We start from the raw sequence: 26899 nt of genomic DNA, 5'->3' as shown, positions 1-26899 counted from the left end.
CTGCTTAGAGATGGAATTATTTCCATTGATTATGTAAAGTCAGAGTTGAATTTGGCCGATCCTCTGACTAAACCCGTAGGAAGAAAATTGATTCTTCAAATTACGAAAGAAATGGGACTTCGACCAACAAGTTGTCAATAGAGACGGTAACCCAACCTATGTGATTGGTGATCCCATGAAGTAGGTTCATATGGGTAATAACAAGTCAATATTGATGGTAAAGCACTTCAATTTAAGTCCCTCCAGAGATAAGTGATTTGAGTAATTGTGAGGATGAGTTAAAACTCTTAATGAATTCATATCCCATTAGGGAGGTGTAGTTAAAGCAATACACACTTGATGAATTCACCTATATGAGAGTGGAGTGGGGCCGCTCCTATAAGATTTATTTGTCAAATCTTTAGAGCTCTCATGAATAACCAGCCAGGCGCATGGCCAAAAAACGCAAAATCGCGTTAACAGCAAATTATGGGTTGTAATGTGATTGATAAAATCTCTGTCATACATCAAGAGTTATTGGTTCATAGAAATTTATATTTCACCAATAATTCTGTAGATCATGTTTTATCAATCTATGTTTGGTTCATAGTCCAAAAGACACCAATCTAATTACATTTCAACCAAATCCAGCAGAGTACTTTTAAAATTCTTCCTTTATCCAAAGAATTTTTTTGAAATAGGAGGGAGATTGTTGTAAAATATATAGTATTTCAAAAATATTCTTTGTCCCAAATCGAAAAATGAGAAGTATTATTTTCTTTGTCCCACATTGAGAAGTGAGAAGAGTTGCAGTCTTTTGTCCCACATCGGAAGTGGGAAGGGGTGCACCTCACTCTAAAATCTATAAATAGGATACATTCCCTCCTCAGAAAATCACCCCAGCAGCTTCAGTTGATATCTTTTGATAGCTGCTCTTTCTCTCTCTTTCTCTCTTTTATTTTTGTTAGTTGATATCCTATTGATAATTCTGTTCTCATCTTCTTGTCTTTTATATATATCTGCTGGTTTTAATTTGCTAGTTCTGGTCCTTCTAGTTTGCAACAATAAGAAATCTTGTCTTTCTTGTTAGCAACAATTAGAAGAAGGCTTGTTTAATTCTGGGGAAACATTTCAATTTCATGAAATAGTTTCTTAGGACAGTGCTACGCACGACTCAAGCAGATAGTGTTAACATTGTTGTAGCCATTTATCCAACAATCTAAGAAACTATGGCATCTGACAATGTTAACACCTCGCAACCTGCATCAGGATCAGTTGCAGTCGCACTACGTTTTCTACTCGACATTCATGAAGTGGCCTATGCACTGACAGAATCTCAACCTGCTGCAACTGTAGATGTCAAGATACAAAAGTCGTGGCAATATGCCAATAAGGTATGTCGACACTCTATTTTACAAACACCCTTAAATGAATTATTTGATGTGTATTGTAGCTATGTGCAAGCCAATAAGTCCCAGTATAATAGACCAAAAAATCCCAATTACAAGCCTAATATTCCTAACTTTAAGAAAAAGAAAGGCAATTGCCATTATTGTAGAAAATCAGAACATTATGCTGTCCTGTATAGATACAATAAAGGTGACAAAGCAAATGGTAATCCTCCTAAAGTTAATTTAACCGAAGGAGATGAAATAATTGCTGCAGTCATCTCTCAAGTGAACATTGCAGCTAATGTTAAAGAATGAGTGGTAGACTCTGGGGCTACTCGGCACATATGTGCAAATCGAGAAGCGTTTTCCTCCTATACTTCAATAGGGGATGATGAAAAAGTAGTCTACCTTGCAGACTCACGAACTGCTAAAGTTCTGGGTAAGGGCAAAGTACTATTGAAACTCACTTCAGGAAATACTTTGGCTCTTAATGATGTTCTGCATGTTCCAAATATTCGGGCAAATCTTGTTTCTGTGGCTTTGATTGGAAAAGTTGGGGTGAAAGTGTCATTCGAATCTGATAAAATTATAATGACAAGAAATAATGTGCTTGTTGGGAAAGGCTATTGTAATCAGGGACTTTTTGTACTTAATATTTCCAATGTGATAAATGAAAATGCATCTTCTTCTGCTTATATTGTTGATTCCATTTCTTTATGGCATGCTAGATTGGGACATGTTAATATTGGTTATATAAAGAAAATGCAATCATGTGGCCTAATTTCTGGTATTAATGATAATATGGACAAATGTGAAATATGTGCAGAAGCTAAAATAACAAAGAAAAGTTGTATAACTGTCCATAGAGAAACTGAGTTATTAAATTTAATTCATACTGATTTAGGTGATTTAAAACAAATAATGACTAGAGGTGGGAAAAGGTATTATGTCACCTTTATAGATAGGGTGGACAAAGTTGATTTTTCTGTGGGAGTAGAAGAAGAGAGGATAAATTTTTGGGGGTGATAGAGGTGGAGATCGAGGTAGGCTTTGATGAATACAGAGTCGGAGAGAAGAGAACGCCATGACTTCGAAACGCACCTGAATTTGCTGACGGATTTTGCTGGGAGGCGTAAGAGTACGTCGATAATGAGTTCTTGGGGAACATTTGGAGCCAGGTCAGCCGTAGACACCGGCATTTGGGATTGATCCAACTGTTTTAGGGACATAGATTAACAGACTCTATCCCAATCCTGTAACCAAAAATTTGCAGATGGGGGAGATGGTTGGCGGTGGTTGAGCGAGGTGGTGGCACTGTTTCGAGAACCGGGGAGTACGACGGGCTCAGGAAAATAGCAGCAGGTGTTAACTGCTGCTTGAATCGATCGCTTTTATGGTAGGAGCAGGTTGACCGTTCCTAGTAGGAAGCGTTTACGTGTCCAAAGACTAAAGGGACACGAAAGATGCTGTCAAAATCTGTCGGGGGGTGCCTGGCAAGGAATGTGCCGGAACCAGCTGTCGGAAACATTTACGTGTCCAAGAACTAAAGGGACACGAAAGACGCTGTCAAATCTGCCAGGACACCCGGCCAGGAATATGCCGGAACCAGAAGAAATGGTGAATAGAATAGACGCCCAAAATTGTGACATAGTAATAAAGAAGTAAGTCGTACTGCAAGGACAGTGAGCAAGAGAAACACGGCTCAAGAGTGGCAGGGGCCAGTTCATAAAATTAGGGATGACAATAGGGCGAGTGCCAGCGGGGATAGAAATGGCGCCGTGCGGGGCAAAATATTTACCCCCGTCTTAAAACGGGGCAAGGGATGGGGCAACATACACCCGCCCCGTCCCCCGCATAAAAAAAATATATACACATATATATATGTATATATATATATACAAAAGTAACAAAACCCCTTATTATCCCCCTCAATTCCTCCTTTGAAGCCACCGCCATCGCCTCCCATTCCCTTCAGTTCTAATAACTACTCAATTAATCGCAGGCGCAAAGGAGAGAGGTGAATTGGAAGGACGCGTGATAACATTACTTAAGGACATAAAAAAGTCAGGTGTGCCCATTTCTTTTTGGTGTATTTGAAGTAAGTCGTCTACTGTGGCTTAACTTGTTGTGACAGCATTGCAAGCAATGTCATTATTTTTATTGATGAGGTCCACACACTTATTGGTTCTGGGACAGTAGGACGAGGCAATGAGGGATCTGGGATATTGCCAATTTATTGAAGCCATCACTTGGACGGGGTGGGTTACAGGTAATATTTCTTCCTTGTTACATGCTTTAGTGTGCATTATGTTATTGGATACTCATTGATACCTGGACAAGAAATCATGTTACACTGGTATGATCATGGATATTGTAAGCTCATGTTTCTAATCTTAGCTTGGAATTAGTAGCCAAAAGTTTCTAATCTTTCCTCGCGGGGGACCGCGGGGGAAACGGGACGGGGACTGGGGCAGGGCTGGGGGTGGGGGGCAAGGGGCGAGAGATGGGCCGGGAGACGGGGGGAGTTATTGCCAGAATTTCAGGAAGAAGGCCAAACACTAATACTAAGCTCGGTTTTGGTTTAAAAGTTTTCAATTATTTTACTTTATTTAAACTTTTAGACTAATGTCATTTTCATCTATCAATTTAGTCCAATTGGTCATCAAATTTGCAATTTAGTATTGTGTCATTTATCCATTTTGTTTGACTTAAAACGTAATTAACTGAACAAAACACATAGTACAAGTTAATATTTAAACTAACAGGAAAAAAAATTTTGAAAAGATATACTAAGTATAAATTTTTTTAAGCTACTCTCAGACATTGTATAACTCATACGATACAGAATATGTATCTCTTTTAATAATGAAAAGGAAATAATATTAGGTCACACGAAATTTCAACAAAAAAAAAAGCAATAATGTAATTTTCTTTTATTTGGTTCTAAGGACGGCCATTGGCCATTACATTGGAACTAGACGGGGTGATGCTACACCTCTGATATCAAACTCTTGAGGAGGCAAATTTAGGCTCATTTTTAGCTAGATGATCTGCACAGGAGTTGCTCTCCCTCCAAACATGGCACCAGCTGGCATTCCCAATCCTTCTTCAACCATTCTTGCGCCTTTCTGATCAGGTTGTGGTGAGGGCAATCCTTGGAGGCTTCCTTTGACAGTTGTATGCTCACTTTTGTGTCTGATTCAACTGTTAGTTTTCTTTCCCCTGTCTTCCATGCAAATTCCATCCCATAAATTAATGCCCACAGCTCTGTTTCTGGTTCGAAGACTCGGCCGAGACCGAGACGTCTCGGCCGAGTCGTAACCGTCTAGGCCTAGGCCGAGACGATACCGCGACGATTCGAGACCGAGATATTCATCTCGCCGAGAAATCGGCCGAAACGTCACCGCGACGGGTTGTCACGGTCGAGTCACCCCGAGTCACCCCGAGTCATCTCGAGTCAAGGTGAATTTAACAAAAAATCTATAGAAAAAAAGCAAAAGGGACACAGTACTATCACGTGAAAAGATGCGTTTTCTTTTCCACGTTAAAGTGAAGGTAGTACCTTCACTTTACTTTGAAGGGTCCACGTTCACTTTACTAAATTATTGGACTAGTAGTGTTGCAGAACGTAGTAATCCTTTCCGTTTCCTTCAATTCTTCTTCATGGTAACTTAACTCTGTCTTCTTGCCAAGCTATGGAATTCAGCCCTCTGAAACAAAGTAGAATGTTGCAAAAAGATAGTGCCCAATGGAGTCATTTGGCCATACCTTCACAGAGATAACCCAGATGGTTGTGATTCATGTCCTTTTTGCCTTGTTCTCCCTTGCCTTGTCAAGCTTCAGCAGGTAATTGATTTTCTTATTGTACCTTCAGATATTCTGCTTGTAAGGTGCTGTAAGACATTAGAGTTATTAAAAGAAACTGATCCATTACAAGGGCAAACTGTAGCTTTCCCAGACAGTCGGGAAAGTTTTGATATGAATATACAGATTGGTTTAGGATAGAGTATCCATTTTGGAATGCTCCATTAAGTGTATCTGTATGAGTGCTAGTAGAATTTTGGGGTTGTTAATGTAATTTCACGTTCAGATAGGATGCATTTCATTGTTGATTACAATTTAATGCCACTAAGTTGTTGCTTTTTTCCTTCATTTATTAGGACTATTAAGTTAACATTCAGATTGGATAATTTTCATTGTTGATTACAGTTTACTGCTGCCGAGTTGTTACTTTATTCCTTCATTTGTTAGGACTATTAAGTTAAATTTAGAGCTGGGCTGCTCAATCATCCAGTGACCTTTGCAGTATAGATTCTTCATTTTTTTTTTACCAATCTATCTTGTTTGTTTTTTCCAAGATTGATTGTGGATTTTATCCTTTAGTTTGACCCATGAACTTGCCTAATCTTTCCACATTGTTAAGCATTTTGAGGCTTTACGCAGAACGTAGCATGCTGGTGTCCATGTAAAATCTCACGAGGGGGAGCAAATGAGCATGCTTCTTAGCTCATTCTAAAATTCCATTGCTCCATGCACTACTGTTCCTATTGCTTTTTCAGCATCCTCCCTCCAAGCATCATGTTGGGTTCAGGGCACTCAATTTTGTCCTAATAATTTGTGAGATTGGTCATTTTTGGTGAGCAATAGCTGTGTGGACGCATCAGCTAATTGGAGTTTGAGCTAGTTTGAGTCCTGCTCTTCCCTCCTGCTGATAGGTATCCCCAGGTGGAAATTAGCAATCTGCATTCACAAGTGACTCCAAACTGTGGTCTATGTTATTTTGATTTTATTTGTGATGCCATTGTTTTAAATAATTAAAAGTACTTATTGTGTGTAATATGTATAAAAATAGTACGTTTTACAAATTTTCTTTTGTTTTTTTTTATTATTTTTGTTTAGCATACTTTTTTTTATATTATTAACAGTTTTTAGAAAATTAAATGCTTTAAAATTTGCGTCTCACCGAAACCGTGATCGATATGCCGAGACCGATGTGGAACGTTCCAGGCCGCGACCGCGACCGCGACCGCGACCGCGACCGCGACTTTGAACCATGGTTTCAGTGTTGGTAGCTAAATCCAATGTTTGCTGAGAATCCTCCTGCCCAGCAGCCTTGGATTCCCAGCCGCAGCCCCGTCGACGTCATTAGTTTCTTCCAACCTATTGGGAGGCTCTACCCGTGCAATGTCGCGCAGCACTTCCTTCTGGCAAACTTTCTTGCGGGGATGGCTTTAGCTCTTTGTATGAACCTCTTGCTTCCTCCACAATCTTCTGTAGGTTGAGGTTCCTTCGAGTCAAGTTATTTTGTGAGATTGCCTCATTCCTAATGAGAATAATGTAATTGCGCTCGCTTTTATTGTGCTTTTAACTTTTTGACTAGTTTTCATAGGGGGGTAATTGCATATATTTATGTTTGAAGGGAATAAAGTTGACTAATAAAATTAGCAGTAATGCATGTGAAATAAAAAAAATAATTATAAAAAAAATAAAAAATGATGAGAAAATGTGTTTATAATATAAATAAAAAAAAGTTAATTATCTTTTAAAAATGTCGTAGATGCCCAAGTGGATTGAACTCGGGTGTTATTAATGAAAGTGAACTAGAATTAATTATTCAAACGTATTTGTCTGTTCAATTTTTCTAACGAGTATCTATTAACCACTCGTTAACACATTTAAATTTCATTGGACCTATCATGTATATACAGATAGTAATAATTATTACATTTTCTTGCATTTATACATTCTCCATAATTAATCTTATCTTTTCAAAAATCTAGTACCTCAACTATGTTTTAAACAGATCCTTTTCTGTTTTACAATCCAAAAAAAAAAAGTGGTGTATATGCATAGATTTATTAGTATCTGTTTATATGACTTCTTTGGGCATGCAATCAATTGCTGCTTTTGTTGCAGAATATTTCTTGTTTATTCTTTTGGAAACGGAATCAGTGAAACAGATTCATCCTCAAACAGCCCGAGCCGTTGCGCAAAGTGTTCTCTTTTTTAGTATTTTTAGTCAAAATGGGTTCTTTTATTTTTTTTTCTTTTTTACATTCCAATCTAAAGAAAATCAATAGTTTCCCTACTTATCTCCTTGATTACTCCAACTTATGACCCGTTGGTTACAGGTGAAACGTCTTACCAACTAGACTGCGCTTCTCCATTCTTAATTAAAATTTGTTTAAACAACAATTAATCCAGTTCAAAATATCTTTAACTGAAGGGGCTGAATCTAGAAATTCAAATGGTGTTGACTAAAACATAAATAATAAATATATTTCTACCTTTAAATTAGTGCGTGCAATAACATCTGAAGTCATGAATAAATTAAAAAGTTAGCAAATTTATTAAGTTATGGGCTAGTCAAACTTTTGAATAGGGAAGAGAAGTTGATAGCTTCAAATTTAAGGGCCATCAAAAAATTAAGAATTGTCAGCCTCACAAATTAATTATTTCAAAGTATCAGTAAAGAATTAGTAATACTAAGCTAAGCTATTAATACTAACATTGTCTCTGCTGGATAGGTCCTCATAATTTTTGGGGCTCATTGTTGTATAATTCAGACGAACACCCAGAAAATTAATGAATGTCAACAGGAAAAAAAAAGTTATCCATTACCTTAAGAGAAAATTATAACGAAAAAAATTTCTTGGAGTTTAGGAAAATTACGAATAATCCTGTTGTATTTTAAGCACCATAATAAAAAAAATATTTATGGTTTTAAAACCTACCCTTTATTCATATAAGTTCAACGGAAAACCATAAATGGTAGCCATTTTTATATCACCATGCAATCCAAATTAATTAATGTTGGGTAGCATCTTGAAAACCACTAGAAATGTATTGAAAACAAAAATGTGGATTTTCTGACTTGTTGAATTGATTTTCAAAGGTAAAAAAAAAAGTTTTAAGATTTACCATTAGAAATATTTTGATTTTCAGTGACTTGTCTTAGTTCCCCTGACAAGCTGTGATGACTATTTTCTATAGTGTGATAAGACAAAAAAGAAATTAATTCTTTGATATTTACCTTTTAATTTAGAGAGAAGCTAAATCCACAACCTCACATCCTAGACCCACACTCTAAAGATGAAAATGACATTAAAACCCTTTACTTTTAATCTGCTTAGCACTGTTCTTTTAACCATTTTTCCAATTATCTTGTCTTCTAAATGTTTTCAACAAAAATCTGTAATGTGTAATTTTCATTTTTTTTCCCCACCTTTTCTTATCTTAATTTTTATTTTTTAAAACATATAACAATCAAAATTGTTATAGTACTATTCATGTTCCTTGCAAAAATTGCTAATATTTCAGCACTTATATGTAACTCCATTGGAGATTTTGGGAGCTAATTAAACATTATGCAAATTTATGGATCATTGGATGCTTCTTTTGCATTTTCAGTTTCTTTTACAGGATGCATATCTATTATGTTGAATCATCTGTGTAGTAACAGTTTTGAAGTACACATGAACTCTTAACTCTATTACCTGACTTGATAGGTTTCATGAATTCATTATTGTTTAAATATACTTAATGCAGTACAAATTATTTTTAAAAAAATGCAATGAATATAAAAAGAATTAGGAAAATAATTGAAAGAATAGTGTTATGGCAAATTGTTTTTAGTGAATGAAATGATAATTTCGGAATTGTAAAAAATTATAATTTTAAGTGATAAGGGTTTAGTTGTCATATTGGTAATTAGGACAATGCAGCCATGCAGGCATCCTTTCATCAGTAGGGATAATGCTGTACACTTAACAGGGTAGAAAGAAGTAAAAAAACAGAACCATGTGAAGCAGTAGAAAGAAGTGAAAAAACAGATTTAAAGTATAAATCCTTGATGGTAATGCCCTAAAAGATAGCAACATGTAATGAACAACACCATAAAAAACAGGGCTAAAGCATTTTAATTTATATTTCTTCATCTCTTAACGTGAGAAATGCAAATATGCAACCAGGCTAATTCAGCACACAACCAGTCTAATGGTAAGTAATGCCATCACAAAGTCCAAAAGGATTGGCAGGCTAATTCAAATCATGAGCCAGTATAGCAGCTGATCAGCACAAAAAATCAGTTCATATCCTAAAAAAGAATGTCAAACTTCCATCGACTTGACCTGAAAATGTGCAGATTTTGTTATTTGCAAGACAAAATCATCCCTCTTTGCTCAGATCTCATTGTCAGGTCATTGGATAACATGGAGGAAGGAAAAACGTCTACTCGATCCAGAGCGGTTTGGAACTTGGTTCAGACATGCACCTTCAGAGTACAATTGCATGTACATGGCACTAAAGGACTTAATTTAAACCAGTAGCTTTTGTCTACCAAATCTCGTAACTGATACACAACAGAGGGCATCTATGAAAACAGATCTTATCTGCAACTACAGTCGGGAAAATTTTCCAGGAAAAAATGGAGGGAGACCAAAAGGCATGCAGAAATATGAGTAGCATGACAGTTCAGAACAATGAATTCGAGAACAGGCATGATCAAAGTTACTATTCAAGAAACAGCAACAATTTCACGACAAGTCTTTTAGTTTTGTTTTTCACTTTGTCTGCAAAGCAGCAAGTGTTAGCATTCAGCTTTGCTTACTCGACACTCCAGCAACCTCATTTTGTACGCCATGCAATCACACTGCATGTTATCCCACTCAAGAAATACAATTCCAGTTCCAATGTCTTTCAACTTCAGTCAATATACAAACTTGTTTGGGCTCTGCCAGATCAAATATCAACCTTTAATTTTTTGCAAATCACTAAAGAGGTGTATATACACCACATTAAGGTTCTTACCTTAGATAACCTTCCTCCTTTACAAAAGCATACACAAGTCCTGCCTGAGTGCAGTCAAAAGAAACGGTAGAAAGGAAACTAGAAAAACACACAACCTAGAGATAGTTCTAATGACAAAGCATGTTTAGACAAAACCTCAGCACCATGATTACATTCCCCTAATAAGGATTAAGAAAGAGATACTACAGTTGTCAATTTCCTCCATCAAACTTTGGCAGTCCAATATTAATGGCCTCAGCTAGCAGTTTTGTTTCTCCCCGATGCAATCAACCAAAATTTCTTAGTCAGATTCAATTAAAACATTATAAATATTTTGAGACACTGTAATTCTTGCCCCAACCTTAAAGCACGTAGTTCTGCTACCATATTAGAATTAACACCAATATTCATTGCCAAAGCAAGAACAAATCACCACAATGATTCCTGAATAGCCCTCTAATATCAGCATTCTGGTTTGGTAGAGAACCACCATCAACATTTAAAGTTAGCCAGCCCATGAGAGGACACCAGTGAAAATTTTGATGTGCAGGGAAAGTGAGATATAATAAGGCATGTGATGAGTCACAATTGTTGTACCACCACCTTGCTATGCTAAAATTGATGTGGAATCAAACAGTTAGCCTCTGAAGATAAAATTATTCTTGGCAAGCTGAATACTACAGAGAGTATAGACATGAAAGATATTAGTTAAAAAACCTTTACTCATCCTGAATACAGGAAAGTCCCTTTGATGTGTTCTATGTGAAGAAACATTTCCCCAAACTAGTTGTCTGCTCAGACATTCCCATATGAAACGCTCCAAAGTTTCAGAATCTGTCTTGCGTGGACAGATATCACAGGGGTTTTGTGAGATTTGTAAAGATGACAAAAGGGGCTTATCGTGACTTATCTTCAAGAGAAGGAACTGAATTCCAGGGCGAAATTTTGGCCTCCGGTACTTTGGTACAATACAATCAGCAAGTATTACATCACATCTAGTACAAACTTGTCAATCATTGTAACTTTCACAAAAGTATTTTTCCAACAGGAAACTGGGTAGCTATATAGCCAACCATCTAACCACTTAGATTTAATGACTATTTAAATAAGATTAACACATAATTGAATAGGCTTTTACCAAATAAGCATGCATAGATTTCCAACCGTCAAACCCCAAGGTTCTGTTGGCCTTCATTTCTGACAATAGCAAATAGGCGAGACAAGACTTTCGCAAAAGGCCTTAACATCTCTAAACTTATCTCCAGCAAATAACATATCCCTCCTAGTTTCTCCTGTCAAACTATGCACAACGAGTTTCTGATTCACATACAAAACAAGATCATCGTCCCCCAGCAGGCAAATAGGTAAAGGAAGAGCCGCATAGTTTTGTGTAGTAACACTAAACTTGGTCCAAGATTCTTCAACACCATACTCCTTCATCATCCAAACATCAATACAATAACCCATAGTTGCAACCAGTGTTAGACATCCGTCAAGAACTGCAATACGAGAGAACAAACAGTTTTCTGGACGAGAAAAAGGCAGTGGCAGGAGCTTTAATTCCTCGCAACTCAAATCGAAAGCTAAAATTAGTGAAACGTCAGACTTCACCAACCAATGTATAGCACCATTCAGAAACACCCCAGAAAGAAAATGAAGACGATAACGCAAAACGTCAATTCTCCTCCAAGTTCCGCTCCTCAGACTAAAAACATCGAGATGAACATCATTAGTAACCCGTTCACAATTCGATAACGTGACGACTTTATAGTCATCACTAGACCTATCATAACCGAAAGCACCCCCAATTGGAAGAGCCACCGGAGCCAAAGGGTTCGCGGGTAATTCCACGAGCTCCATGGTCGTGGGGTTTATCAAGTAGTACATAAAATCAAGGTTACTTAGCCGTCTAAAGGGATGTTTCATCTTGAATTCTGAAACTAAGACCAACCCATTGCAAGAACCAACAATATCGGCGTCAGTCAATTGGTTTTCTAGAAGTGTGAGCCGTTTTAAAACGCCATCGTGGTCAGCGCTGCCAGTAGGGGTGAAAGTTAGGGTGGACAGAGTTGATTTTTCGATAGGAGGGGAAGAAGAAATAAGGATATATTTCTGGGGCTGATGGTGGTGGAGAGTGAGGTGAGCTTTGATGAATAGTGGGTCGGAGAGAAGAGAACGCCATGGCTTCGAAACGCACCTGAATTTGCCGACGGATCTTGCGGGGAGGCGCAAGAGTATGTCGATAATGAGTTCTTGGGGAATATTTGGGGCCAGGTCTGCCGTCGACACCGGCAGCTGGGATCCATCCAACTGTTTTAGGGACATAGATTTTGCAGATGGGGGAGATGGATGGTGGTGGTGGTTGAGGAAGGTGGTGGCGTTGTTTCGAGAATTGGCGAATACGATAGGCTCAAAAACATAGGTGCAACTCCTATTGAATGTCGGCACACAGCAGGGGGCACAGGAGCTGAAATTCTGTTTTTTTTTGTTTGAATGGGAAATTATTTGGAATAAAATTTAAAAAAAAAATACTATAACATTTTTTATAATATAATATATATAAGTAAAAAAGCATTAAAAAGATAAAAAAAATATATTAAAAAGTACATGCGATGCAACCAAAAAATGTTTTGCCCATAAAACTCAACCCAAACACATGCAGTATCTTTTATCTTTTCATGTGGCCCAAATTGGCATCGTAAAAGCTACACCCTCCGTTCCACTTTGATAGTTCCATTTCTTTTTTCACACAGTTTAAGAAAAAGCAGTTAATTTTGTTGGAAAAGTAAATTTAGATTGCTATTTTCCTAAAATACTCTCACATTAAATATGGTACAACTTTATGAAAACTTAAATTGATGATAAAAAAAGAATCAACCCTCATTAAATGGGATAGGTTTATAGTAACAACAACTTACATTGAATAAGAGTATTTTAGAAAAATTAAAATACAACTACATTTTTCAATTGGAAAGTGGATTACAATTTGGAGCAGACAAAAAAGGAAAACAGAACTATCGAAGTGGGACGGAAGGCGTATTAAAAGTGAATTGAAAGCATAATTTTAGCCTTGTAGAATTGATTTAGGAGAGGAAAAAAGTTTAGTATGAGTAACGCTCTTTTCATAAACTTATAACTGTAAGCAGCTCAATAGTGTGGTTTTCAATTGCTTATGCAGTTATGCTTGTTCCCTCGGTTATTAGTTACCCCAACAGCCAATAAGTTTTATTGTTTTAATGACCATTTGTATCATGTAACATGATAGAAAAGAACAAATTTGCTTTTATGCTTACCTTTCAATTCACATTATTTTGATACAAGCATGACAGGTCAAAGGTGGAAGATATTATTTGTCAACCAAAGTTCTCAAAGACTTCCAAGTTCTTGCTTGCACGGTATGATATGAAAATATAGAACACTTTGCTTTTGCTCTTTACAACTCAATCAAACAAGCAATATTTGCACTTGAGGGCAGGCAACTAACAAGGGGTGCAGACGATTGTACGCAAAGCAAATAGCAGTTTACATTCCTCCCTTGAAGGCAGTGAGCGTCCTCTTCAGGTGAAAACCAACATCTACTGTATGTTGCTCCATCTTGAAGTGAGAGGCGGCATTATATTCCTACTGTATGTGTCTAAGAAATGGCCTGGCAAAATTGTGAGTTTCAGTACACCACCATGATAATTGAAATCATGAATCAGTTGCATTCACATCAGCTGATCAGCACATAAAATCAGATCAAAGGCAAGAAAATACTGTCAAACTTCCATTAAGTTGCTCAACCTCAAAATATGCAGATTTTGAATTACGGGAGGCAAAAAACTTCCTTCTTGTTCACATCTTATTGTCAGGTCATGGGATACCACGGATGAAAGAAAAACATCCGCTCAATCTAGGGCAATTTGGAATTTAATTTCAAGGATGCGCCTTAACAGTACGATCGCATCCTACATGGTGCTAAAACACTTATCCAAAGCAGTAGCTTTTATCTAGCAAATCCATTGACTAGTACAGAAGAGGGCAGTCAACTAAAATAGATCCATTCTATAACTATAGCCACAATCTATATATAAGAAAAGATGCAGGGACACCAAATAGCATTCAGAAATACCAAGTAGATTTAACTCTTTAGAACTGTGAACTTGGGAACACTATCCACAAGTCATTTTAGCTTTCTTTTACCCCTTTGTCTACAAAGTAGCAAGTGGTCGAATTCAGCTTTCGTACTTGACACAGAGAGGTTCCAACAACCCCACTTCATACACTATACAATGACACTACAATGCTGTCCCAATGAAGAAGCAATTTCATTTCCAATTTCTTCGACTTCAATCAATCTAAGATCGTGTTTTGAACCTTCTAAGTCAAATTTCATATTTCAGAATGTTTTCGTTCAACAAAATCACCAACGTACAAACTGGTCAATGATTGCAACATCAACAAAAGTATAACAAAACCATTATCAAATCCTTTTTAAACTCATATAGTCATCCATCTAACCACAACAATTCAATGACAACCGAACTAAGATTAACACACAATTCAACAGGCTTGCAAGTTTTTACCTTATAATGAACCGTCAACCCTCAAGATTATGTTGCTCTCCAATTCTGACAGTAGTAAATAGGCGACACAAGGCTCTCAGAAAAGCCAATAAGTTGTCTCAAGTGACCCCCAATGCCGGCAACCACCATATCCCTCCTAGTGTTCTCTGTCAAGTTATGCACAACGAATTTCTGTTCCTCAACATTCAAAACAACAACATTATCATCCCCCAATAGGCAAACAACTTTATTCAAATAAAAGGAGTTAGGTGTAGCAACACTAAACTTAGTCCACGATTGTCCAATGCCATACTCCTGCATCACCCAAATATCCATCTGATGATATGTTTGCTTCACAACAATTGCAAGACATCCACCTAAATCTACAAGCTTAATAGGATCAAATTCACCTCTGGGAATTGGCACTGGATCAAATTTCTCGCTAGTCAAATCAAAAGCTATTACTGAATAATCTTCAGAATCAGAATCAGAGCAAGCCAACCAATGTATAGCACCATTCAAGAAAACCCAAGAACAAAAATTAAGATGATAAGGCAAACTATTAATTCTCTTCCACGATCCACTCCTCAAACTAAAAACATCAACAGAAGTTTCATTCCCTGTGGAATCATCACACGAGACAGTAACGATCTTGTAATCATCATTAGAGCTATCATAACCCAAAGCACCCCCAATTAGAACAGCCTTCCGAACCAAAGGGCTAGCGGCCAATTTCACTACCTCCATGGTTGTAGGGTTTATCAAATACATGGTATCCCGTAAGCCTAACTCCCTTCTGAATCCTAACACCAACACCAACCCGTTGCAAGAACCGACAATTGAGGCGTACTTCGAAGATGGGTTCTCTAAAATGTTCTCTGAAAGGGTGAGCTTTTCCAAAACGGCTTCGGAACCAGGCTTGTCAGCGGTGGTGAAAGTTAGGGTGTAGATGCTGCGTGAAGAGGGAAGAACAGGGGACGAAGAAAACAAGATGAGTTTTTGGGGGTAACAGAGATGAAGAGTGAGGTGGGCTGTGATGAATAGTGGGTCGGAGAGTAGACATCGCCATGGCTTCGAGACGCACCTGAATTTACCGATGGATTTCGCCGGAAGACGTAAGAGTATGTCGACTGTGAGTTCTTCGGGAATATTTGGGGCTAAGGCAGCCTTGGCCACCGGCATTTGAGATTGATGGAGTTTCTTTGGGGACATCGATTATCGTACTCTAGTTGTGTACTGAATTGCAGATGGGGACGGTGGTGGTGGACTGCTGGTGGCGGTAATGGTGGCTCTGGTGGCTGTGCAAGATAATATAGAGTGTGTTTGGATGGTAAGTTATTTGAAATATTTTTACTGTAGCACTTTTTGTGATGTGATGTATGTGAGATAAAAAGGTAATTGGGAAGATAAAAAGGCGTATTGGAAATTGTAATGGTGATGTCAGCAAATATATTTGGCCAAATAATTGGCTGTCCAAACACACTCATAGTTATTAGGTTCAGATGGCGCTTATTTGTTAATTTTTTTCATCACTTTTTTATCTTATCACATCATATTACACAAAAATATTACAACAATTATTTCAAATAATCTAGTACTCAAACAATATATATTGTTAGCATAATTTTTTAATAAACACAAAAAAAATACCTCAAAATATAATGAAACCTATCTATTCAAGTTAAAATTGGGTCTGCTTGAAAGCATGTTTTTTAGACTTGTTTTTATTAGAAAAGTTTTTTACAATCTTGTTTACAGTAATTTAAAAAAAAAAAAAAACACTCCAAAGTTTTAAACTACATACAACGGTCCGGTTGGACCGCGAACCGGACAGGCCAACGGTCCGGTCTAGAGCTAAACCCGGAGAGTAGTCAAGAACCGCTGGAAACCGGATGACTCGGATGAACCGGAAAAACCTGCTTAGACCGTGAACCGACGGTTTTTGAAACTTTTCAAACTGAAATTCCAAATTGCAGCTGCCAAGAGTCGAACACCAAACCTTGTGTTTGTTATAAGAAGCCCTTACCACTGAGCCATAGGCAGCGGACATGATTATTTTGTGCAAATATCTACTTAACTTATTAAATGAAAAACTAAAAACACCCTAAACCTAAGATACATCAAACTTATTTCTTTGTATATAAAACATATATAAATGCAAAGATAGTAATAATTGTTAGTATATGTATATATATAATAAATTAGGTGTATTAAATGTGTTAGGACAACCGTTAAAAAAATCCTTTAATAAAATAGCTTTTTCAAATTATTTTTTAAATTTTTGTAGAAAATGTACGACAACGATTTAATATGTGTAGAATAAAAATAATCAAGAAATAAATTTGTGAAAAAATAAAAAATTAAAAAAAATGACAATCTAATTTGGTAACTAAATTGAATTGTTTAGATAAGTTATTGTTTTAAAAAATTTTAATTACATCAAAAACACTTGTGCTTTACATCACAAATATATTGTTGGTATATCTATGTTTGTTAATGTACTTCCCTTGATTATTAATGTAATCCCCTTGATTTTTTAATTTGTGAAAATAAATAAAAATACTTAGACTTTTAATTTCAGTTACAATCTCACAATAAAATAATGGTTGAAATGCAATAATAGATAGAAAGATTGAGTAGGGATATTCTTGCTCAATTGACATTGTAGACAAGTATTTAGGAAAAAAATTGATAAGTAATTATTATTTTAAAAAATATTTATAATTACATTGTACACATTCGTACTTTACATCATGACTCATTGATTTTTTTTTTAATTTGTGTGAATAAACAAAATACTTAAAAATTTTAATTTCAATTACAATCTCAAAACAATATCGTAGGTAGTAACATTGAATAAGGATATTGTTACCTAACTGACTGGTAAATAAATATTAAATAAGGGAACATTGATAAATAATTGGGCGCTAATAACAATTTTCTAGTGGACAAAAAATGTGAATATGGAGAATTTTTTTCTTTCCAATGAATATGGACTGAGTGAGAAAGTCAAATGGCCGAATTGAAAACACAAATTTGAAAAAAGTTAAAAAAGAATTATTTTTTTAACCCAAATTATTTAATGCTACAACCACTCACTTTTATCTCATTTTTTGTTTCTTATCAAGTTTGCATTTCTATTTTCGATTCTCTTGACTTCCTTCGAACTCCAAACTTTCTTTTTTAAATTGCAATCTCTAAATCCCAGAGGCATAAATTTAAAATTTAAGTTTACAATGTCAAATTCTCATAGACGTGAATTTTGTATAATTTCAAAATATTGTGATATTTTTGGGATAGATTTAAGATTATTTTGGTAGATATAATTGAAATTGAAATGAAATTTATTTGTTTTAACTTATAATTTAAAAATTTTATTTTTGAAAATCCAAGTTATTCAAAAATAGTAAACTTTTCATCATATAAAGTTTTAAATTAGTCTATTGCATGTCTTATTTTGTGCATATATATATTTATATAAATTATTTTTTTAAAAATTCATTGAACCGAGGTTGAACCGGTCCGATCGGTTGAACCTCGACCCTTTCACTTCACCGGTTCAATTGACGGTCCGGGTTTTAAAACATTGCCTCAAACCACCATCGCTACACGGCAGTAATTCACATTCCTGCCTTACAAGGAAATGAAGTATACTAAGTGGGATTTTTTCTCATGCATACTTTTACATACTAACAGTAGATATTACCATAAAAATTTAGGCTAATTACTTAGAATATGACTGAGGAAAAGAAAATTCGGATATCTACGACTCTAACAGGGAAATGTTGCATATTTATGGGTGCTGGATTGTGTCAGTCCGGTACCTAAATGCGAGTCAAATTTTTTTTTTTTTTACTCTGACTCCTCGGCAGCGGAATTTTTTTTTTTTTTTTTTTAAGTTGTCGGCTACATACCCCGTAGCCAACAACCTCTGCACAAAGCTGGACAACTTAAAAAAAAAAAAAAAAAATCCCAAAAAAATTGACTCGCTTTTGGGGCATTCCTCTGGGACATTGTATCAAATAACTTATGTGCCAAGTCCAATTCACCTAATTTGGCAAAAGAATCAATTATGGTATTCCAAGACACCACGTCCCTGACAGACATGTTTACAACTATCTTCATAACAGATTCCATAAGCCCGCAACAAGCATAAAAATGAATCAAAGAATTCTGAACCGGCAAAACACCATCAACCCCATTTTTCACAACTTGCCCATGACATTTTTGGGCCCAAATTCAAACACTTCAACTTTGCGCAACCACTAAAAAGAGGTGGGAAGGTGAAACTACCTGGAAAAAACCCACATTCAAAATAAAAAATCACAGCTTTTTGTGGTACAGAGCTGCAAGCGTAGGCTTTTATGACAGTATTCACAACAAAAGTACTAGGAAAAACAATGCACCTAAAGACCAAGACAACATAATCCAATACAGAAAAATGAGAGCAAATCTTCATAAATCTGCCTGAAAATGATGGGTGTTGAAGAAGCCCGGAAGTTATTAGGTTTGCTTGGATTTGAAAAAGATGGGTCAAGCTCTGGCAAGAGTCAAGATAGTCCAAAATTTTTTTATATAAAGAATGGGTTTTAGGAGAATATCTAAAATGTGATAAGGAGGAAACATGTGATGCCCTTGAGGGCGGGATTAGGATGAGATAGGAAAGAGCCACTGATCTTAAAGAATTCTCTGATGGAAACTCTTGCCATTCATCTGATGAAGGGTTTTGACCTTCCAGGTACTTCAAATTCATATCTGTTTCCGCCATTAAAGTTCATTGCTTGCTCACAAGGAGAAGGAGAAAAGCATAACAGGACAAAGTTGGACAAAACTGTTAAGCTGGCCCGGTAGCCGACAACTCTTGGAATTTTTTTTTAAAGAAATTGGACTGGCTGCCGGGCTGCCAGCTCTGTGCAGAGGTTGTCGGCTACCGGGCTGCTTTATAAAAAAAAAAATTTCGCTGCCGGGCTATGTCAGAGTCAAAAAAAAAATTTGACTCACTTTTGGGTACCGGGCTGTGTCAGTCCGGCACTCATAAGTATGCAACATATCCCTGTTAGAGCCGTAGATGTCTGAATTTTCTTTTCCTCGGCCATATTCTAAGTAATTAGCCAAAAATTTATGTATAACGTAAGTGAATAAAGCTTCTTCTTTCACTGAAAATCATATCAAAACTTTAGTGCGGGAGTGTGTGAATCTCCATATGGGAATCTGTGCATTAATACATTCAAATGCTTTGTAGCTCTATTTATTTCATAGTAGTGTGTCACCATAAGATGTGCTTAACTAATGCAGCAGCACCAAAGCAACCTCCGTGATGATTTGTTATCAGATCGTACCACTCCAAGGTTGAAGTCATAAAATGCTGCATATCTTCGCATCTGAAATTTTATCAAGGAACCTATTACTCTGGGGAAAGAAGTAAAAGCTATTTCAAAGTATAAATTCTTGGCAGCTTCCACATAAAAGGTTACAGAATGTTACACATAACATTGCAAAGAAGAGAGCTAAAACATCAAAATATATGTCTTGCCATTACCATATAAGCATCTAAGGAATGGCATGGAAAAAATTTATGTGTCAGCACACAATGATGGTAATTGAAATCATGAATCAGCTGAGAGCACATGAATCGCCTCAGCACATAAGACCAGTTCAAATGTAAGAATAATGTAAAACTTCCATCAAAGTTTGCTGATTCTGTATTTATGCAAGGTAAAAACATCTCTCAGGTTCACATCATTTTGTCAGGTTATAGGATGACACTACTGAAGAAAAAACATTCACCCAATCTAGAGCAACTTGGAACCTGGTTCAAGGATGCACCTTCACAGTACAATTTGATGGTGCTAAATTTAAACTAGGAGCTTTTTAGCAAATCTAGTAACTAATAAAGAAGAGGCCAAATTATCAAAAACAGATCCTTTCTGTAATTATAGCTGCAACAGAATAAATGATAGATGGAGACCAAAAAGCATGCAACCAAGTAGAATGGCTTTTCTGAATAATGAATCTGGAAGCAGGCATGTAAGTTATAATTTAACACATAGCTACAACTATTCAATGCTGTCCTTTTTGTCAGATTTCTTTTTACCTTATCTGCAAAGCAGCAAACTGTTATCATTCGGCTTTGCTCGCTAGTCACAGAAAGAATCCACTAATCCCACTTTATGTTATGCAATGACATTATCACAAAATGCTCATACTCACACCTGAGTGCATAATTTAATGCTAATTCAATGTTCCACCATTTAAGAAGCACAATTTCATTTCCTCTTCCTTTGACTTCTATGAATTTAAGAACCTGTTTCGGCTTTTTTTATGTTTTCTGGACACGATGAATTTTATTCTACACCTACTCCTATTCTATACTAGAGGAAGGAGGGAACTCAAACGTCAAAGGGAGAACTCGGAGGAGACTAAACCACTACTGGATCAGTCGGGTGCAGGTGTTAGTGAAATTTTCAAAAAATCCTGGATTTTTAGATTTGACCCACGTCCAAGGAGAGCTCTGGTGGCCAACTACTTTCGAAGTAGTTGGGGTATGTTTCAGCTCTTGTAATTGTAAATCAATCACCTCTTTTCAAAAGCTTTGCTTCAATAAAATAAGCAATTACTGAATAATTTATAGTACAAATTTGTCATCATGAAACTTCAACAATATAACAAAACCAATATCCAACCTTTCTGAAGCAGGACAAAATATAGCCACCCATGTAATCGCTAAGAAATGAAGACGAGATAAAAAAGAACGTCACGTAACACAATAGACTTGTAAGCTTTTACCTTCAGCAGCATCAACTTCCAGCAATGACCCCTCCGTTTGGTTGTGTTGCCCTCCGTTTGACTGCTGCAAGATAGGTGAGACAAGGCTCTCAGAAAAGCCCACAACATCTCCAAAAATACCTTGAATGCCAGCAACCACCGTCGTGCTTCCCTCTCTCAAGTTATGCACAAAAAATTTCCAACCACTCGACCGCAAAACAACATTATCATCCCCTAGTAGACAAATAGGTTGACAGAAAGCCTCTCCTTCTGGTATAGGAACACTAAATTTAGTCCAAGATTCTCCAACACCGTACTCCTTCATCATCCAAATATCTATCTCATGACTCGGTAGGTTCTCTTGGTCGTCCGCAACCATCATTGCTAGACATCCACCTAAAACTACAAGCTTGCGTGTCCGAAGATAACTTCCACCCTGATGAGGAGGAATAGTAGTATTAGGCCCTGGCAAAGGCTTAAATTCCTCACTAATCAAATCAAAAGCTACAATGAGTGAATCATCAAAAAGTGCTAACCAATGTATAGCACCATTGAGCCAGACCCCAGGACCAATTTGAAGATCACAAGGCAAACTATCAATTCTCTTCCAAGTTCTACTCTTCACACTAAAAACATCAAGAAAAGCATCAGAACTACTCGCAGGCTCGGCAACAGGGTCATGGTTACGCGACAGGGTCACGAATTTGTAATCATCATTAGAACTGTCGTAACCAAAACCATCCCCGTTATTGAGCGCCTCCCAGGAATAAGGTCTGCTTGGCAATTTCACTAGCTCCATGGTTGTGGGATTGATCAAATAGGCGGTATCAGGACCTGGTACTTGCTCTTTGTCGGGAAACGAGTCCCCTCCCAATCCTACATCTAAAAATAGCACCATCCAGTTCTTTCTCAATCTTTCTTCTAAAACTAGCACCAACCCATTGCAAGAACCAACAATTTTCGGATATAGCAAATTCTCTAAAAGGGGGAGCTTTCTTGAAACGCCAGCGTTGTCGAAACTGTCAGAGGATGTGGAAATTATGGTGGCGAGATTGGTTATACGGAGGGCGTTGTAATCCTTAAATGAAATGAAGATGAAGTTCTGAGGGTCATGGAGATGGAGATTGAGGTGGGCTTTGATAAATAGTGGGTCGGAGAGTAGAGAGCGCCATGGCTTCGAAACACACCTGAATTTTCCAACGGATTTTACAGGCAGCCGTAAGAGTATGTCCGTCATCAGTTCTTGGGGAATAACTGGGGATAATTCAGCCATGGCTTCCTTGGTCAGCGGTGATCAGATCCCAGATGGAAATTTGAAACAAATTAATAAAACAGTGAACAATTTTTTTTGGAATCAGAACTGAGTTCAAGTCTTCCAACTTGAATTGATCAACTGAAATGAAATTACAGAAGTTGGAAAAATGGATAAAGGAAAGAAGCCAAGAAGGTTCCCCCCATCTAACTACGGATATGGATAAATAATAGTTCGACAGCTGTGAAATGAAATTACAGGAGTTGGAAAAATGGGCAATAGGGAGAAGCCAAGAAGGTGTCCTCCAGCTAACTATGGAAATGGATGAATAACAGTTGCTGAAAAGTTTGTGTGTCCGGTGCAAGAAGGATGATAAGAAGACGTCCTTGTCCTGTCGCACCTCGGACTTGGATCGTTTTTACCGGGACCACGCCGCTGGATTAGAATGTAACTTCATTTGTTTAGAACGTATCTCATTTCTAACATTATGGAACAAAATTTTGTTGATTTCACGCATGAAGTTGAAATCAATGTACAAAATATAGTTTGAACTTTACCATTTTTTTTTTTTTGGCCAAATCATGAATATGAACCTTTATGGACGATTATTACCTGTAACTAGAGGTGTCAAAAATCAAAATGGGTGACTTGGGCGGGTTTGGATTGGGTAAAATGGGTAATGAGTATAAGTGAGTCAACTCATTTATACCCATTTAATTAGATGGATATAAATGGGTAAGTCAAAAAATGAATTGGGTAACCCAATTACCCATTTATAACCCATTTATTTTAACTTTTTGCACACTCATTTAATTCATTTTTGCAAACTAAGTTATCAATTTATATCATTCTTTGTACCCATCATTAGTTTTAAATATTTACTTATAATGTTCGCGTGTCACAAAATTATACTCTATGTCACAAAATTACCTATTATTTAATAATTGAATAATAATAATATAAAAATTTGAACTAAGTACTATAAAAATTAATATAAAAACTTAATACAAAATTTTTGAACCCCTAACATTTTTTTCATATATAAATTTAAAATTTCATTTTATAAAGATAAGAAAATATGCTAAAATTTATCATAAATTGGTAATGCTAAAAAATGAGCAAGTTAACAAACTAAGAGAAAATAAAATAATAAGATAAAACCAACAAATAATAATAATAATAATAATAATAATAATAATAATAATAATAAAACAAAAGTAGTTAACATCATGACAAAATGAAAAATTTTTTAAAAAAAAAGGTGGAGGGAAAAGAAGAGACTTGGGTGGAAGAGAATTCTAAATGGGTTAATTGGGTTTGATGGGTTAGCTAATAATACTCATTTATTAAATGGGTATTATTGGGTAACCCATTTATACCCATATACAAAATTTTAAGATACCCATACCCATCTATTCATGGACGGGTATGGATAAATTTAGTTAAGTGGGTTGATTTGCCACCTCTACCTATAACCTTCCCTGGCCCATTTCCTCTGGGAAGCAACTACAGGCATGCAACTCAATATTACTTTAATAGAATTGTTAATGGAGTGGACTAGCCTTACCTGGAAAAACCCTGTTGAGTTTTATGTTTAATAAAATTTGTCGAACTTTGTATTAAATATATTATATTTGAATTAATTATGAGTCGAGCCTGAATTAAAAACTCCAGGTAATTAGTTTTTGAAGGCTGAACTTTTGTTATTTTGTCATTAAACTGGAGCCTCATTGACCTTTATTTAAATCTTCTGTATGTAATAGTTAAGTGGTAGGAAGTTGTGAAGAAAAATACAAAAAACAAAAGAATAATTTATATAGACATTAGACAGGGCATGGTCACTAAATATGGACTCTAGGGAACTTTTTGCATTTCCCAACAGTTAGTGAGAAGAAGAACTACATTTTTTTTTTGTCGCAATGATAAGAGTTGTATACCCTACTCTAGCCTAATCTAAGGAATGAGGGAGTCGACGGGAAACCCCGTCGAAGGAACCCACTCAAAGTTGACAATCACAATTAAGTGGCAAATTTAGTGAGAGGTCAAGAATTCGGCAAGGGTTGAACTTTTAACCTCCCACCATCCCAAGACTTAAAAATCTTGGAGTTACCAACAGATGAAGAGATTGTTGGTAGAAAAAAAACTTCATGCTACTTGGAGTTTAGACAGAGAGACTGCAAGATGGTGGCTGATCTTTTTTCCAAGAATGCAAATTAATTGCTACACAATGTATACTTTGCTAGCCTCCTAGCTATGTGTTGTCTGAAATATATTGTGATCAAATGATATTGTACATAATGTGTAAGTATTGACATCTGTGTTTTTGGGTTACAAAAGAATTGCAAGGTCCAATTGATCCACATGAGCGTGGCTTGAAATGGCTGTTCATTTCAAACTTTTTCTCTTTTTACCCTTGTTAACTTTGAACTAGTGGCTTCTGTCAAGCAAATCTACTAATTGAAGGACTTTCTCCGGTGCAGGGTCTTTTCTGCTTTTGCTAATGCCTCCTCTACTCCTCCCTCGCACTTAAAAACTTCTTTATAGCTTCTTGCTTTTCCATTTCTTACTTCAGTTCAATCACCTATTTAACAAGGTTGTTAAACCCGAACGAAATAGCGACTCGATTAAACTAGTTTGAGGTTAGCTGATCGGATCGGTTAAACCATCCTAAAAAATCCTCTGATATCAGTCATAATTATTTTATAATTTTATAAGTTTTAAAAATATATAAATTGAGTTCTTGCTTTTCCATTCCTTACTTTAATTCAATCACCTGTTTAGTTGACAAATTTACTGCAGAATTGGACCGTGCTTTTCCTTCAATTTTTCCTTCCTTTATTTCTTCCTGAATTCATGTGTCGTCTACATCATCATGGCCATCTACATTTTTTACATAAAATGGTATTTAGGATCAATAAAATGCGTAGGGTTTTCATCGAATCATTGGCGTCCACTTGCTTATCTATGCCTGTAATCTTCTCGTTATGGTAGTAAATATGGAAAAGAATGCTAACTATAAACTAGCACGTAACGCATTTTAATTTAACACGAGTTTTGCATTGAGTATAGCAAAAAAACAAAAAAAAAGAGGGGAAAACTCGCATGTTTTTTTTTTTGGCATTGAAGAACTCTGATGCTGAACCATTTTCAAGATTCAAAAAGATTTATTTTTAATTTTTTTGGGGATATGGTTTCACTTCAATTAAGTCTGAACTTTCAGACTCCGCATATATGTTGCGAGCACATATATTTAGAATAATTTACCATAACACTTTTATGATGTGATATATATGAAACAAAAAAAATTTAAAAAAAGTGATTAAAAACTATATTTATAAATAATCAAAATAATATTTGAATAAATTTTAATAGCCAAACACAATTTTTGAACTTGATCTCAAAAAAAAAAAAAAGAGAAAAAGTATAAATTGCGAGCTCAATCCACTTGGTACATCGTACTTCAGGCTTCAGCAAGAATAGGCTTGAGGTTGAACTCCAACTTCCACGGAACAAGATCGCAACTACATTTCTAGTCCTAACCTTCAACAATTCACTCGGCTCCTCTAAAGTATCAAACACTACACCTACCTTTCTTGGAATAGAATTTGATGTCAGCACATTATTCTCATTGAAGAAGATCCTTGATCTCAACCAAACAACACTATGACCCATCCCTCAGTTCCTTAGACCCTTACCATCTAAAATTGAAGTCAGCAAATGCTGCTGCACATTCTAACATCTGAAAATTTGTCAAGCAGCCTATTAGGCTTGAGAGTGTGCAGATTTTGTATAATGGAAGACAAAACATCTCTCTCGCTCACATCTAATTGTTCTGTCATATATATATATGGTCAGAAGGATATGTTCATGAATACATTCAAGCGCTTCGTAGCTCTATTTACTTCATAATGTATCACAATAAGATATGCTTGAGCAGCAGCAGCACCAAAGCAATCCCTACTGTGTTTTCTTATCTAATAATCCTATCCAAGGTTGAAGTCAGCAAATGCTAAACATCTTCACATCTCAAATTTTATCAAGGAACCTATTGATCTGAGGAAAGAAGCAAAAGAAATTGCCATGCACGCATAAATTCTTTGGAAGTTACCCTAAAAAGATTACATGATGTCATGTTTAACACCACAAAGAAGAGAGCTAAAACATCTAAATGCATGTTTCCC

At 36.2% G+C, this 26899-nt stretch overlaps 3 protein-coding genes across 5 annotated transcripts; all 3 read right to left on the bottom strand.

The window, feature by feature from the left end:
• Positions 1 to 10107: 10107 nt before the first annotated feature.
• LOC113739983 (F-box/kelch-repeat protein At3g06240-like) lies at positions 10108 to 12646 on the bottom strand. Its single transcript, XM_027267436.2, has 2 exons — positions 12355 to 12646; positions 10108 to 11862 (listed from the first exon to the last, which is right to left on the bottom strand). The coding sequence occupies exons 1-2, from the start codon at positions 12480 to 12482 to the stop codon at positions 11349 to 11351; spliced, it is 642 nt and encodes a 213-aa protein (XP_027123237.1). The 5' UTR covers positions 12483 to 12646; the 3' UTR covers positions 10108 to 11348.
• An 839-nt stretch (positions 12647 to 13485) lies between these two features.
• LOC113738607 (F-box/kelch-repeat protein At3g23880-like) lies at positions 13486 to 16006 on the bottom strand. 3 transcript variants are annotated; one of them, XM_027265851.2, is made up of 3 exons: positions 15786 to 16003; positions 14723 to 15653; positions 13486 to 13803 (listed from the first exon to the last, which is right to left on the bottom strand). In XM_027265851.2, the coding sequence occupies exons 1-2, from the start codon at positions 15911 to 15913 to the stop codon at positions 14750 to 14752; spliced, it is 1032 nt and encodes a 343-aa protein (XP_027121652.1). In that variant the 5' UTR covers positions 15914 to 16003; the 3' UTR covers positions 13486 to 13803; positions 14723 to 14749. The 3 variants fall into 3 exon arrangements, with proteins under 3 accessions (XP_027121652.1, XP_027121651.1, XP_071902130.1); XM_027265850.2 differs by having other exon boundaries at positions 14723 to 16001; XM_072046029.1 differs by lacking the exon at positions 13486 to 13803 and having other exon boundaries at positions 14729 to 14893; positions 14988 to 16006.
• Positions 16007 to 19836: 3830 nt separating this feature from the next.
• Positions 19837 to 23074, bottom strand: LOC113738467 (F-box/kelch-repeat protein At3g06240-like). The gene is made up of 2 exons (XM_027265673.2): positions 21488 to 23074; positions 19837 to 20082 (listed from the first exon to the last, which is right to left on the bottom strand). Exons 1-2 carry the CDS (start codon positions 22737 to 22739, stop codon positions 20057 to 20059), a joined length of 1278 nt encoding a protein of 425 aa, XP_027121474.1. The 5' UTR covers positions 22740 to 23074; the 3' UTR covers positions 19837 to 20056.
• Positions 23075 to 26899: the final 3825 nt, after the last annotated feature.

The sequence above is a fragment of the Coffea arabica genome, chromosome 4c, assembly GCF_036785885.1.
Source record: "Coffea arabica cultivar ET-39 chromosome 4c, Coffea Arabica ET-39 HiFi, whole genome shotgun sequence".
NCBI classification, from domain to species: domain Eukaryota; kingdom Viridiplantae; phylum Streptophyta; class Magnoliopsida; order Gentianales; family Rubiaceae; genus Coffea; species Coffea arabica.
Note: the sequence above shows the minus strand (reverse complement) of the source record. Positions and strands in the feature narration are given on the sequence as shown.